At 51.1% G+C, this 10,252-nt stretch overlaps 1 protein-coding gene across 1 annotated transcript in view; it reads right to left on the reverse strand.

Moving 5' to 3' along the window:
- Nucleotides 1-4,017, reverse strand: part of LOC130107299 (protein-serine O-palmitoleoyltransferase porcupine-like) — an 11,310-nt gene extending 7,293 nt beyond the window's left edge. Inside the window, exons 1-7 of the mRNA XM_056273829.1 lie at nucleotides 3,917-4,017; nucleotides 2,014-2,151; nucleotides 1,714-1,906; nucleotides 1,473-1,516; nucleotides 378-559; nucleotides 126-256; nucleotides 1-5 (exon numbers count right to left, since the gene is read on the reverse strand). The exon at nucleotides 1-5 is cut by the window's left edge and continues 16 nt beyond it. Coding sequence (XP_056129804.1) covers nucleotides 1-5; nucleotides 126-256; nucleotides 378-559; nucleotides 1,473-1,516; nucleotides 1,714-1,906; nucleotides 2,014-2,149 — 691 coding nt within the window. The 5' untranslated portion in view covers nucleotides 2,150-2,151; nucleotides 3,917-4,017. The remainder of the gene's footprint in view (nucleotides 6-125; nucleotides 257-377; nucleotides 560-1,472; nucleotides 1,517-1,713; nucleotides 1,907-2,013; nucleotides 2,152-3,916) is intronic.
- Nucleotides 4,018-10,252: the final 6,235 nt, after the last annotated feature.

The raw sequence follows: 10,252 nt of genomic DNA on the forward strand, positions 1-10,252 counted from the left end.
TTTTGCTGAGGGCGAAGCAAATAACAGGAATGTAAGAACAGACAAGCGATAATCAGCCCAAGCCAAATGGAAATCGGAAACACTGAGTCGTTTGAGGGGTATGCCCGTCTCTACCGTCCACGCACCTCCGCAGCAACTTGTCCCCGTAGATCGGTATGAAGTAGGGGAACAGGTAGGGTGCCACACAGTTGGAAATAACAAGGCAGAGCTGGCTCTTCACCCAGCTAATGGACACTTTCCAAAACCACGAAAAGCTCTGGCGAGGAATCAGAGGAGAGGATTTTGAAGCGGCGCTCAACTAGCACCCGGATATTTCCTTTTGACCAATCCCGGACTTCCTCCTTCCGCCTCCCACACCCTCCGAATATCGGGCTTACCAGTTTACGCCCTTCCAGAGACTCTTTATAGCTGCTGAAGCTAATCCACGGACCGAAGATGACAGTGCCCACAAAGTAAATGTAGCCCATGAACTCAATGGGCGAGGGGACACTGGTGACGACGCCTCTGTCCAGGTCGAAGGCCAGAGAGATGGCTTTCATGGCGACCACCATCTGGGACCCTGGACGACAGAAACAAGTGCTTAGCTAGTCACTGGATTCAAAGAGGAACTCGCTCATCAATCACATGCATCGCTCGTTTTCTTCCTGTGCTATTGCCACAGTTCTTTCCACCTTTTCTCCCACTTCCAATTGTACTATTACGGGGTAATGGTACAATTACCCCACTCTTCCGAGCCGTCCCGGTCTCTGCTCCACCCCCTCTGCCGAGCCGGGGAGGGCTGCGGACTACCACATGCCTCCTCCTATACATGTGGAGTCGCCTGCCACTTCTTTTCACCTGACAGTGAGGAGTTTCACCAGGGGGACGTAGCGCGTGGGAGGATCACCCTATTCCCCCCAGTCCCCCCCTCCCTGAAAAGGCGCCCCGACCGACCGGAGGAGGCGCTAGTGCAGCGACCAGGACACATACCCACATCCGGCTTCCGACCCGCAGACACGGCCAATTGTGTCTGTAGGGACGCCCGACCAAGCCGGAGGCAACACGGGGATTCGAACCGGCGATCCCCGTGTTGGCAACGGAGTAGACCACTACGCTACCCGCATGCCCCCTATTGCCACAGTTCTGTGGGCAGAACTATCTGTCGGTCTGGCCAGTCAACACTAACACCCCCCCCCCCTCTGTACCTGTGTGGTTAACTGTACTGGAGCACGTTTCCTCCCAGTCGTGTCGGTCTGTTTCTGAGCAGCAACTCAAACAGTACGCTTCTAGTTCGAAGTGCATCGTAGTACACAGGCTTTATCGGGAAAATCTCAATTCTATGACGGCTCTTCACCTTTCGTAGTAGATTTTTACACCGCTACCCACAGTCTTCTTTCTTCTCCCCCCCCCCCCCCCTCGAGGAAAACTGCTTCGCGGTCACATCTATCAGAACTCAGCACTTTGAGCCAACGCACAAAGAAACCCTGACGTACCTCTCATCTTGTGCCAGGTGGTTGTGTCCATCATGTGCAACTCTCTGACAAAACACAAAACACAAGACAAGAGAAGAAAAAAAAAAATGCCTCAGCTTCAAAGCCGTTCTGGCCACGAGCAGAACGTTTTAAAAAGCCACAGCGGCACTGACTTTCAGCAGTGTTCCTCCAAAAAGCCTCGACTTCCAGCAGATACTGGAGACCTGCAGAGTTGTCTGCTACCAGGTGAGGACTCTCTTACCCCAGCAGCAGGTAGATGAGGACAGTGATGGAGAGGAAGGTCCCACGGATGCTCGAGTGACGGCAGAGGAAGAGGATGAGGTAGCAAAGAAGGCTGAGAAGAACCACCCAGATCATGTGGAGCTCGAAGAACAGGTAGAGCGTGTAGAAGCCACCGGCCACCGTGCTCAGGTGTTTCACGAAGGACGGGAGACCTGGAGAGACAAGTTGAAGAAGACAACGGGGCTCATCGGGATGGGGCGGCCTACGGAGGGCGTGGACAAGGGTCGATTTACCCGCAGGTATTAGTGTGGACTCTCACCCAACATCCAAATGAGCCGACACAGCAGACAGAGGACCAGCAGCTGCCATACTTGCTCCAGGCCCTGCTGGGCTGTAGGCAGCAGGCAGCCATGCAGAAGTTCCTGGAAAAATTCCTGTCGGCTGAAGGATCCCATGACTGCAACGAAGGAGCAGAACAGTCAAATATGGCAACCCTCCGACACAGTATGTAGATCAGACACACATGCATGCAACTACCACTACTACTACTTTTGGCTTCTCCCGTTAGGGGGCGCCACAACGGATCATCCATCTCCATCTCTTCCTGTCCTCTGCATCTTCCTCTGTCACGCCAGCCACCTGCATGTCCTCCCTCACCACCTCCATAAACCTCCTCTTTGGCCTTCCTCTTCTCCTCTTCCCTGGCAGCTCCATATTCAGCATCCTTCTCCCAGTATACCCAGCATCTCTCCTCCACACATGTCCAAACCATCTCAGTCTCGTCTCTCTTGCTTTGTCTCCAAACCGTCCAACCTGAGCTGTCCCTCTAATATACTCCTTCCTAATCCTGTCCTTCTTCATCACTCCCAGTGAAAATCTTATCATCTTCATCTCTGCCACCTCCAGCTCCACCTCCTGTCTTTTCATCAGTGCCACTGTCTCCAAACCATACAACATAGCTGGTCTCACTACCATCTTGTAAACCTTCCCTTTAACTCTTGCTGGTACCCTTCTGTCACAAATCACTCCTGACACTCTTCTCCACCCACTCCACCCTGCCTGCACTCTCTTCTTCACCTCTCTACTGCACTCCCTGTTACTTTGGACAGTTGACCCCAAGTATTTAAACTCATACACCTTCATCACCTCCACTCCTTGCATCCTCACCATTCCACTGTCCTCCCTCTCATTCACGCATAGGTATTCCATCTTGTTCCTGCTGACTTTCATTCCTCTTCTCTCCAGTGCATACCTCCACCTCTCCAGGCTCTCCTCCACCTGCACCCTACTCTCACTACAGATCACAATGTCATCCGCGAACATCATCGTCCATGGAGACTCCTGCCTGATCTTCTCCGTCAACCTGTCCGTCACCATTGCAAACAAGAAAGGGCTCAGAGCCATAGGTATTCCATCTTGCTCCTACTGACTTTCATTGCTCTTCTCTCCAGTGCATACCTCCACCTCTCCAGGCTCTCCTCCACCTCCACCTCTCCAGGCTCTCCTCCACCTGCACCTGACTCTCGCCACACATACCTCCACCTCTCCAGACTCTCCTCCACCTGCACCTGACTCTCGCCACACATACCTCCACCTCTCCAGACTCTCCGCCACCTGCACCTGCACCCGGCTCTCGCTAGAGATCACAATAACACACATGCATGCAACTATTTGTCCACATTGAAACACGCTCACAAACCCTCACAAGCTTTCTCTCTCATACACACACACACACACACACACACACACACAATCTTAAAGTTGCCTCACACTATAGGCCTCTATGACCATTTATTTATTTACCGTCACCTTGGTGTCATACATACATACATACTAGGATGATGACATCATCATCATTATTATTATTATTATTATGATAAGGGCCTATCTGCTGCGATGAAACCTCGCAGTTTTAAATCGCGAGCGTAAAGAAGCGTGCGGGTTACACGGCGGGTGCGAGGCGCGCGCTAATCCGCGAGGCTCCGCTCTCCGCAGTGCGGTCGGACACGCGCGCGGACGCGTGGACTCGCAGCTTCCGTCGCACGACAGCCGCGCAGCCACGCTCCGCGGCACCACGCCGCTTCCAGCGCCGAGCGTGTCGGGAGGCGGGACCTCGCTTGACCTCGCCGAAGGGACCCCCCCCCCCCCAACATACCCCGGGGCTATCGCGCTAAACCCTGCCCCCCCCCCCCCCCCAGCTGAGGCAGAACGGGCTCACTCACCATTTCTAAACTGCGGCCGGAAGTGCCGCAACTCCTAGCCGCTGCGCCGTGAGCAGAATCAGAACACGGCGGTTCTTCTCGCGGGGTTCCGACTCATCCCGTCTCGGGCGACGCTTATCTGGACGACTCCCGTTCGGCACAGCATCAGCACCCGCTCGCCTCCGTCGCCGATTCGGCCGCGTCATCGCGACGCTGACCAATCAGCGGCGCGGATTTGAAGACGCCGTCCAATCCACGCCACCGTTCGCCTTGAGCGAGGGTCGCACAGCCAATCGTAAGCGGCGCGCGCGCCCGTTACCGACGCCGCTGGACCAATGGGACCACCTCGGCGAATAAACCTCGACCCCCCCTCCCCCCCAACACTGAATGAGAAACGGTACGTTTCAAGAATTGATCATCTTCTTTTTTTAATCAAGGTGTTTTTATTTTCACATTATATCACCGGTCCAAACAAGTCCCAACAGAACAGAAAAAACTTACCCAACCCCCACCCCGCAAATACCACACATGAACACGTTATATAGCCACACGTCCATAAAACCAACACAAATAACACAAGTAAAATGAAATTATACCCAAAAACAAGGGAGAGGAAGGGTCACGGTGTCATGCTGTCAGCTTCCACATCCTCAGCAGAGGTTAGAAAGGTCTGCCAAGTCCCGGTGGGCCCTCTCACAGCATATCTAACCTTCTCCAAGCTGAGATGGTCCACGGCTTCCCTGACCCGGTCACCACGTGTCGGTGGCGTTGGGTCTTTCAACAGCATCCGTGTCCCGGCCAAGAGGGAGCAGAGGGCCACCACGCGGGGCCTCCCGTCTCCTCAGAGGGGCGTCCACTGGGGCCACACCGAACGGTGCAACGAAAGGAGACGGCGTTACTGCTTCTCCACAGGTCTGAGAGATGGTTGGCCAGAAGGTGTAAAGCTCTGAACATGTCCAAAACGTGTGCTGGAGCCTGCCTGCATCCGGCACACGTGGGCCCCCCGACCTCAGAAAGTCTGGCTTTAGACCGCTGCACACGGCGTACAATTTGGATGAATTTATCCTTTAATCAAATCCGATCCGTACCCCCTGAACAGCCTAGGGCGCAACTACACAACTATAGACGCCCAACTCGCCGGCTCAGAACAGAGCACGCTGTAGTCACACCATGCCATACACAACCGTGCCACCCGGGTAGGGTCATTAAAGTCATGATCCAACCTACGCCTCATCTGGTAGAGCGTGTCCCACAGAAGGCGGAGTTCCTTACCATAGCAACCTGGGTTAAAATCCGGCCCGGACCCTTTGCTGCGTGTCATCCTGTCTCTCTCTACGGTCACTATCAAATAAGGTGGGGGGGAGGGAAACACCTCTGTGAAATGTATTCCATCTTTACCGTTAATCCAACCAGAAGGCGATGACCCAACAGAAATCCTTGGTAAACCCGACAAAAAAAATAATAAAATCAACCCATTCCAGTCTGAGAGGAAAGGTAGACACACTAATCAGCAGTGTTTCTCAACCCGGTCCTCAAGGACCCCCTGTCCTGCAGATTTTCATTGTAACCCTGCATAGGTAGCCCCGCTTGTACTTACTCGACCAATCATCTCGCAGCACTTAATTATGCAAGGTGTGCAACGTCTGACAAAATTCATTGCTGATTGGCAAACAGGTACCTAATTCAGGGTTGCAAAGAAAATATGCAGGATAGGGGGGGTCCTTCAGGACTGGGTTGAGAAACACTGCACTAACGAGTCTCTCTTCCAGTCAAATGTAGTGCACTGCAAATAAATTGTGTTCAAACCAGACTGTCAAACTAACTAGTGGGAAAATCATGTTAAAGAAAGGGAAAATTTGCCCGTTTTCAACCACATCTCTGTCTACCCGTGGCAGGGACGCCACGTGAAAAACGCCTGCAGTCGTTCCTGAGGCGTTTCTGCATCTCTGGAACGGCGGCGAAACGGAGTTTTCCCCCCGCCACTGAGCGAGGTATCGCGACGTCAGTTGACGGCCGGGAAATCTAATCTAAATATGCTGCTCAGAAAACACATCCTGGTTCTCTCAGGTACGCCACGCGTTTCCGATGGTGGAAGCGACGTCCTCCGACTCTAGCGCAGAGGATAATGTGCAGCAATGCATTGTGGTACATGTACGCGTTATGAGAAAGAAGGAGCAGGAAAAACGCCAATTTCTCCTTCGGTAGCACAGTGACAACTTTATTGCTTCAAACAAGACTATAGTACCCATCAACCCTGACTGCACATAAACAAGCACCGGTGAAACTTCCCGTTAAATAAAAAGGGAAAAGGAAGTCCTCACTTCCAGGCGTCGTAGCAGCATTAACACAATATCCCCCCCTTTATTTCCTAAGGCAATAGCAAGACATGTATCGCACAACGAAGGGTCTATCGAAGTGATGGTGAGAGTGACACTGTTTTCATGTCCCCAGCTGGTGTGAGGTAGAGCAGTTTCATGGCATCACGATGCCAAACGCGACTTATTAGAAAAGAAAGCCACTTTATTTTGTCATTGTACCCTGCTATGAATTGTATTCTTACAATGAATGTGTTCTCAGCTGCCCACTGCTCCTATAAAATAGGATGAGTTAGATGCGCAAGACTCATTTCGTAGTAACCGTACAATGGCAAAAAATAAAAGGGGCTTTCTTTTCTTTCTATCCTTATAAAAGAGGTAGTTAAACAACAACAACTAAATATTTCCCAGCTGTCAAGCTCACAACACTACATCCATGTCATGAGCAGTTCCTTGTGGTTTATGTTGCCCGTGACTTTGCTTGTGGCGAGAACTGAATGAAGCCCCGGGTGGCCTCTCACTCAAACCATCTTTCCTATTCTTGACATCACTTTTCTTCCTAAATGAATCATAATTCAGCTCAACTTTAAGAAGGGCTGATGTGAGATGGTGGGAGGCAAAAAACTTTTGTAAGGTTTTGGGATAGGGGGGTGGGGGATGACGTGGCTGGGATGAGGTTCTGGAGTATGGGGATGACGGGCGAGGTGCCTGGGATGAGGTTATCAAGTACGGGGGTGGGGGCTGACACATCTGGGTTGAGGTTCTCCGGTATAGGGGCAGGAGGTGACGGGGCCCAGATGAGGTTCGCAAGTATGGTGGCGGGGACAGAATAAATATTGGTGACATTCCAGTCACCAACATTTGTGAGGTCAAAGGTAGGGTTGAACTGGTCTGGACTGAGGATCCAGGGTTTGGGGGCGCTGCTGAAAGGGTCTGGGTAATATTTGTGGGCAAAGTTGCTGTGGTGGGGGTGCTCTGTGTTTCTTCAATCAGCTGAGAGTGCTGGTTCTTTTGAAGCTTCTGTGGACTGGTCTGGGTTGAGGGTCCAGGGTTTGGGGGTGATGGTGAAACGATCTGGGTTATATTTTCGGACACAGGCGATTTGGTGGGGGTGCTCAGTGTTTCTTCAATCGGCTTAGAGTGCTGCCTTTTTCTAAATTTCAGCAGACTGATCTGGGTTGAGGGTTGAGGGTTTGGGGATGCTGGTGAAACAGCCTGGGCAACAACTGTGGGCAGAGATGTTGTGGTGGGGTTGCTCTGTGTTTCTTCAACCGGCTTAGAGCGCCGCCTCATTCGAAGTTTCCACGGACTGGTCTGGGTTGAGGGTTGAAGGTTTGGGGGCAATGGGGAAAAGGTCTGGGCAGTATCTCTGGACACAGGCGATGTGGTGGGGATGCTACGTGTTCCTGCAATCGGCCTAGAGCGCAGCCTCATTCGAAGCTTCTGTGGACTGGTCTGGGGTGAGGGTCCAGTGTTTTGGGGCAATGGTGAAAGGGTCTGGGCAGTATTTCTGGACTCAGGTGTTGTGGTGGGGGTGCTCTGTGTTTGTTTTATCAGCTCAGGGTACCTCTTCTTTTGGCGCTTCAAGGCAATTTTATTTTCAGGGGTCAACTTTCCCCTAAGCTTTGGAGGAGGTTTGACAGAAGCCCCCCGCTCAAGCTTACGTCCAGGCCCCGACTTTAGCTTCTTCCGGTGTTGCTTGTGATGCACACAGCTCAGCGCATTGCACTTCTTGCAGCGCAACTTTCTGCTTTGGCAGTGGAGCCGCTGATGGCGCGTTAGGTTGTGGCGTGTGGTGAAAGATCGCTCGCACGTTGTGCAAGGGAAGGGCCGTTCCCCTGTGTGGATGCGTTGGTGCTCAGTATGGTGACTCCGACTCAGGAACCGCTTCTTGCAAATTTCACAAGGAAAACGCCGATTTTCACTGTGTAACTCTTGGTGTTTTACGAAGGCTGGAAAACTGTTAACGTGTTTGTTGCACACCTCACAACGATATTTATCTGGTGGAGGGTTCTCAGGGGGCGTGAGCACACTGGGAATACTTTTAGGTGTTTTTTTCATACCCGTTGCTGCTTTAAAAGACGGACTCACGCTTTTTAGCTCGGATGACTTTCTAGACATGCCCATCTTCTTGGCAGCCAGCAGCGCTTTAAGGCCTCTCACCACATGAGCTGCCTTTTTAGCCCCAGTCATAAGTGCTTCACGTCCTTTTTCTTCTTTCTAGTTTGTGCACAGATAGACAAAGACAAACAGTAGGCTCATTAGAATACTTCATAACATTAACATTGAAAACAAAATGTACACTGTCACTGCAACATTTTCTCTTTCTTACATTTGTCAGTCTTAAATCTCCCGTACATAGTTTGACAAAATCATGACTACGTAATGTGCGCCTGCGCTGTTCATTTATAAGAGTAGCGACACAGCCTTCCTCAAATCAGAAAACTCAACAGCAGAACAAATATATCACTGCTACCACGGTTGAAGCTGGAGACATCTCTGGCAGTGTGTCTGAAAGTCCACCGTCAGTAGCTTCCATCGACAGAGGGTTGCGGGCTCTCAGGAATGAAATCACTTCTCGGCCAGGTTTTTACTGCCGAGTCCACATTGTGTTTGGCAAGGGTCTGAAGATCACGGGGGGGGGGGGGGGGGCCTTGAAAGAAAGAGGGAAAAATATAAAATGTCAATATAATTGCATATGTAATAAACGTTTATTAAAAGACTGCAAAAGCGGTTCGCCCACTTCATCTGCAAAGCTGTAATCATTGAGAAGTTATGATGGGCGACCGACTGTTGACATGAGTCACTTCGTGCAGGCCACCAACAAATCTTGATGTGTGAAGGCTGGTGCTATATCACTCACACACTTAAGCCATGTTGAAAGTACTGCAACCTTAAGTTTAAACGTTTACCATTCATCAATAACACAACAGCAAACAATGTGTCTCTTGCTGGGTGTGTTTATCTTTCAGGGGATGAACAACAAATGAAACGGAAGGTACTGAAATAGCAATAATTCTGAGGTTATAGAGGGAAAACTCATAGTTCATGGCTTACTGGTTGTATAATAAGGCCATGCAGAATAAGGCATTAATGAGTACGTAATAATGACCAATTAAGAGCCAATATGTTGCTAAGTTGCATGCTAATAAGCACCTAATTAATGGTGACTACGTTCCCCATACTAAAGTGTTACCAAAAAATCATATTGTTGTTTCTTTGTATACCATTATGTTGAGCACATGGCTGCACCGTTTGTGTAGTTGATCGTTTTCTTAACAAAGATTAAAAGACGCCAGCAGTGAGTGGACTTGCAGGGTGCAGGGCTGATTTAAAACGGCAGAAGGCGCGTTGAGCCATTTTCAGCATATGCAAAGCAGATTGTTATCAAGTCGGTGAGAAAGGCCCCCGTGTGGACGCCAGCATGTGTGGGTTGCATCACAGCGCAGGCATGTTTAGCAGCACCTCTTTCACCACGTCGCGCTACCTCATCAAACTTTAATACACGTTACTGGGACCACTACATAAAACTACACACGAACACTTAACATCCGGGAATCCAGATTTACACCCCAGACTAATAACAGACTGGCCACAGCAGCTTCCACCACTGAGCACACAGGAGGCAGGCAGCCATGCCCGAGGTTCCGACCTCTCGTCTGCTTCCTCTCTCTCTCTCTCCCTCCCAGGCGACCCCGGGGCAACCGCCCGCATTCGGTGTAGCCATCACATCGTGTCGCCTGAAACAAGACGACATCGTTCTTGTTTAAAAGCTGTGGGCCCGCGTACTGATAGACGAGCTTACCTTTTAAAAGACGGCCGCTAAACTCGACATCTCGTCACGTAAAGAAACGCAGGCGTGCTCGCAACTTCTCCCAGTTTTCCCACCAAAACAGCGGCGGTCCGACGGGCTTTATAGCTCGGGTGGAAACGTGTCCCCCCGGACTACCGTTCCCCCGGACTACCGTTCCCCCGCAGATTCGCTCTTTATTTCGTTTATATGGCACGTTAAAAAAGTTAAGCGCCAAAACAGCGGCGGTCC

This window comes from Lampris incognitus, chromosome 2 (genome assembly GCF_029633865.1).
Source record: "Lampris incognitus isolate fLamInc1 chromosome 2, fLamInc1.hap2, whole genome shotgun sequence".
NCBI lineage: Eukaryota > Metazoa > Chordata > Actinopteri > Lampriformes > Lampridae > Lampris > Lampris incognitus.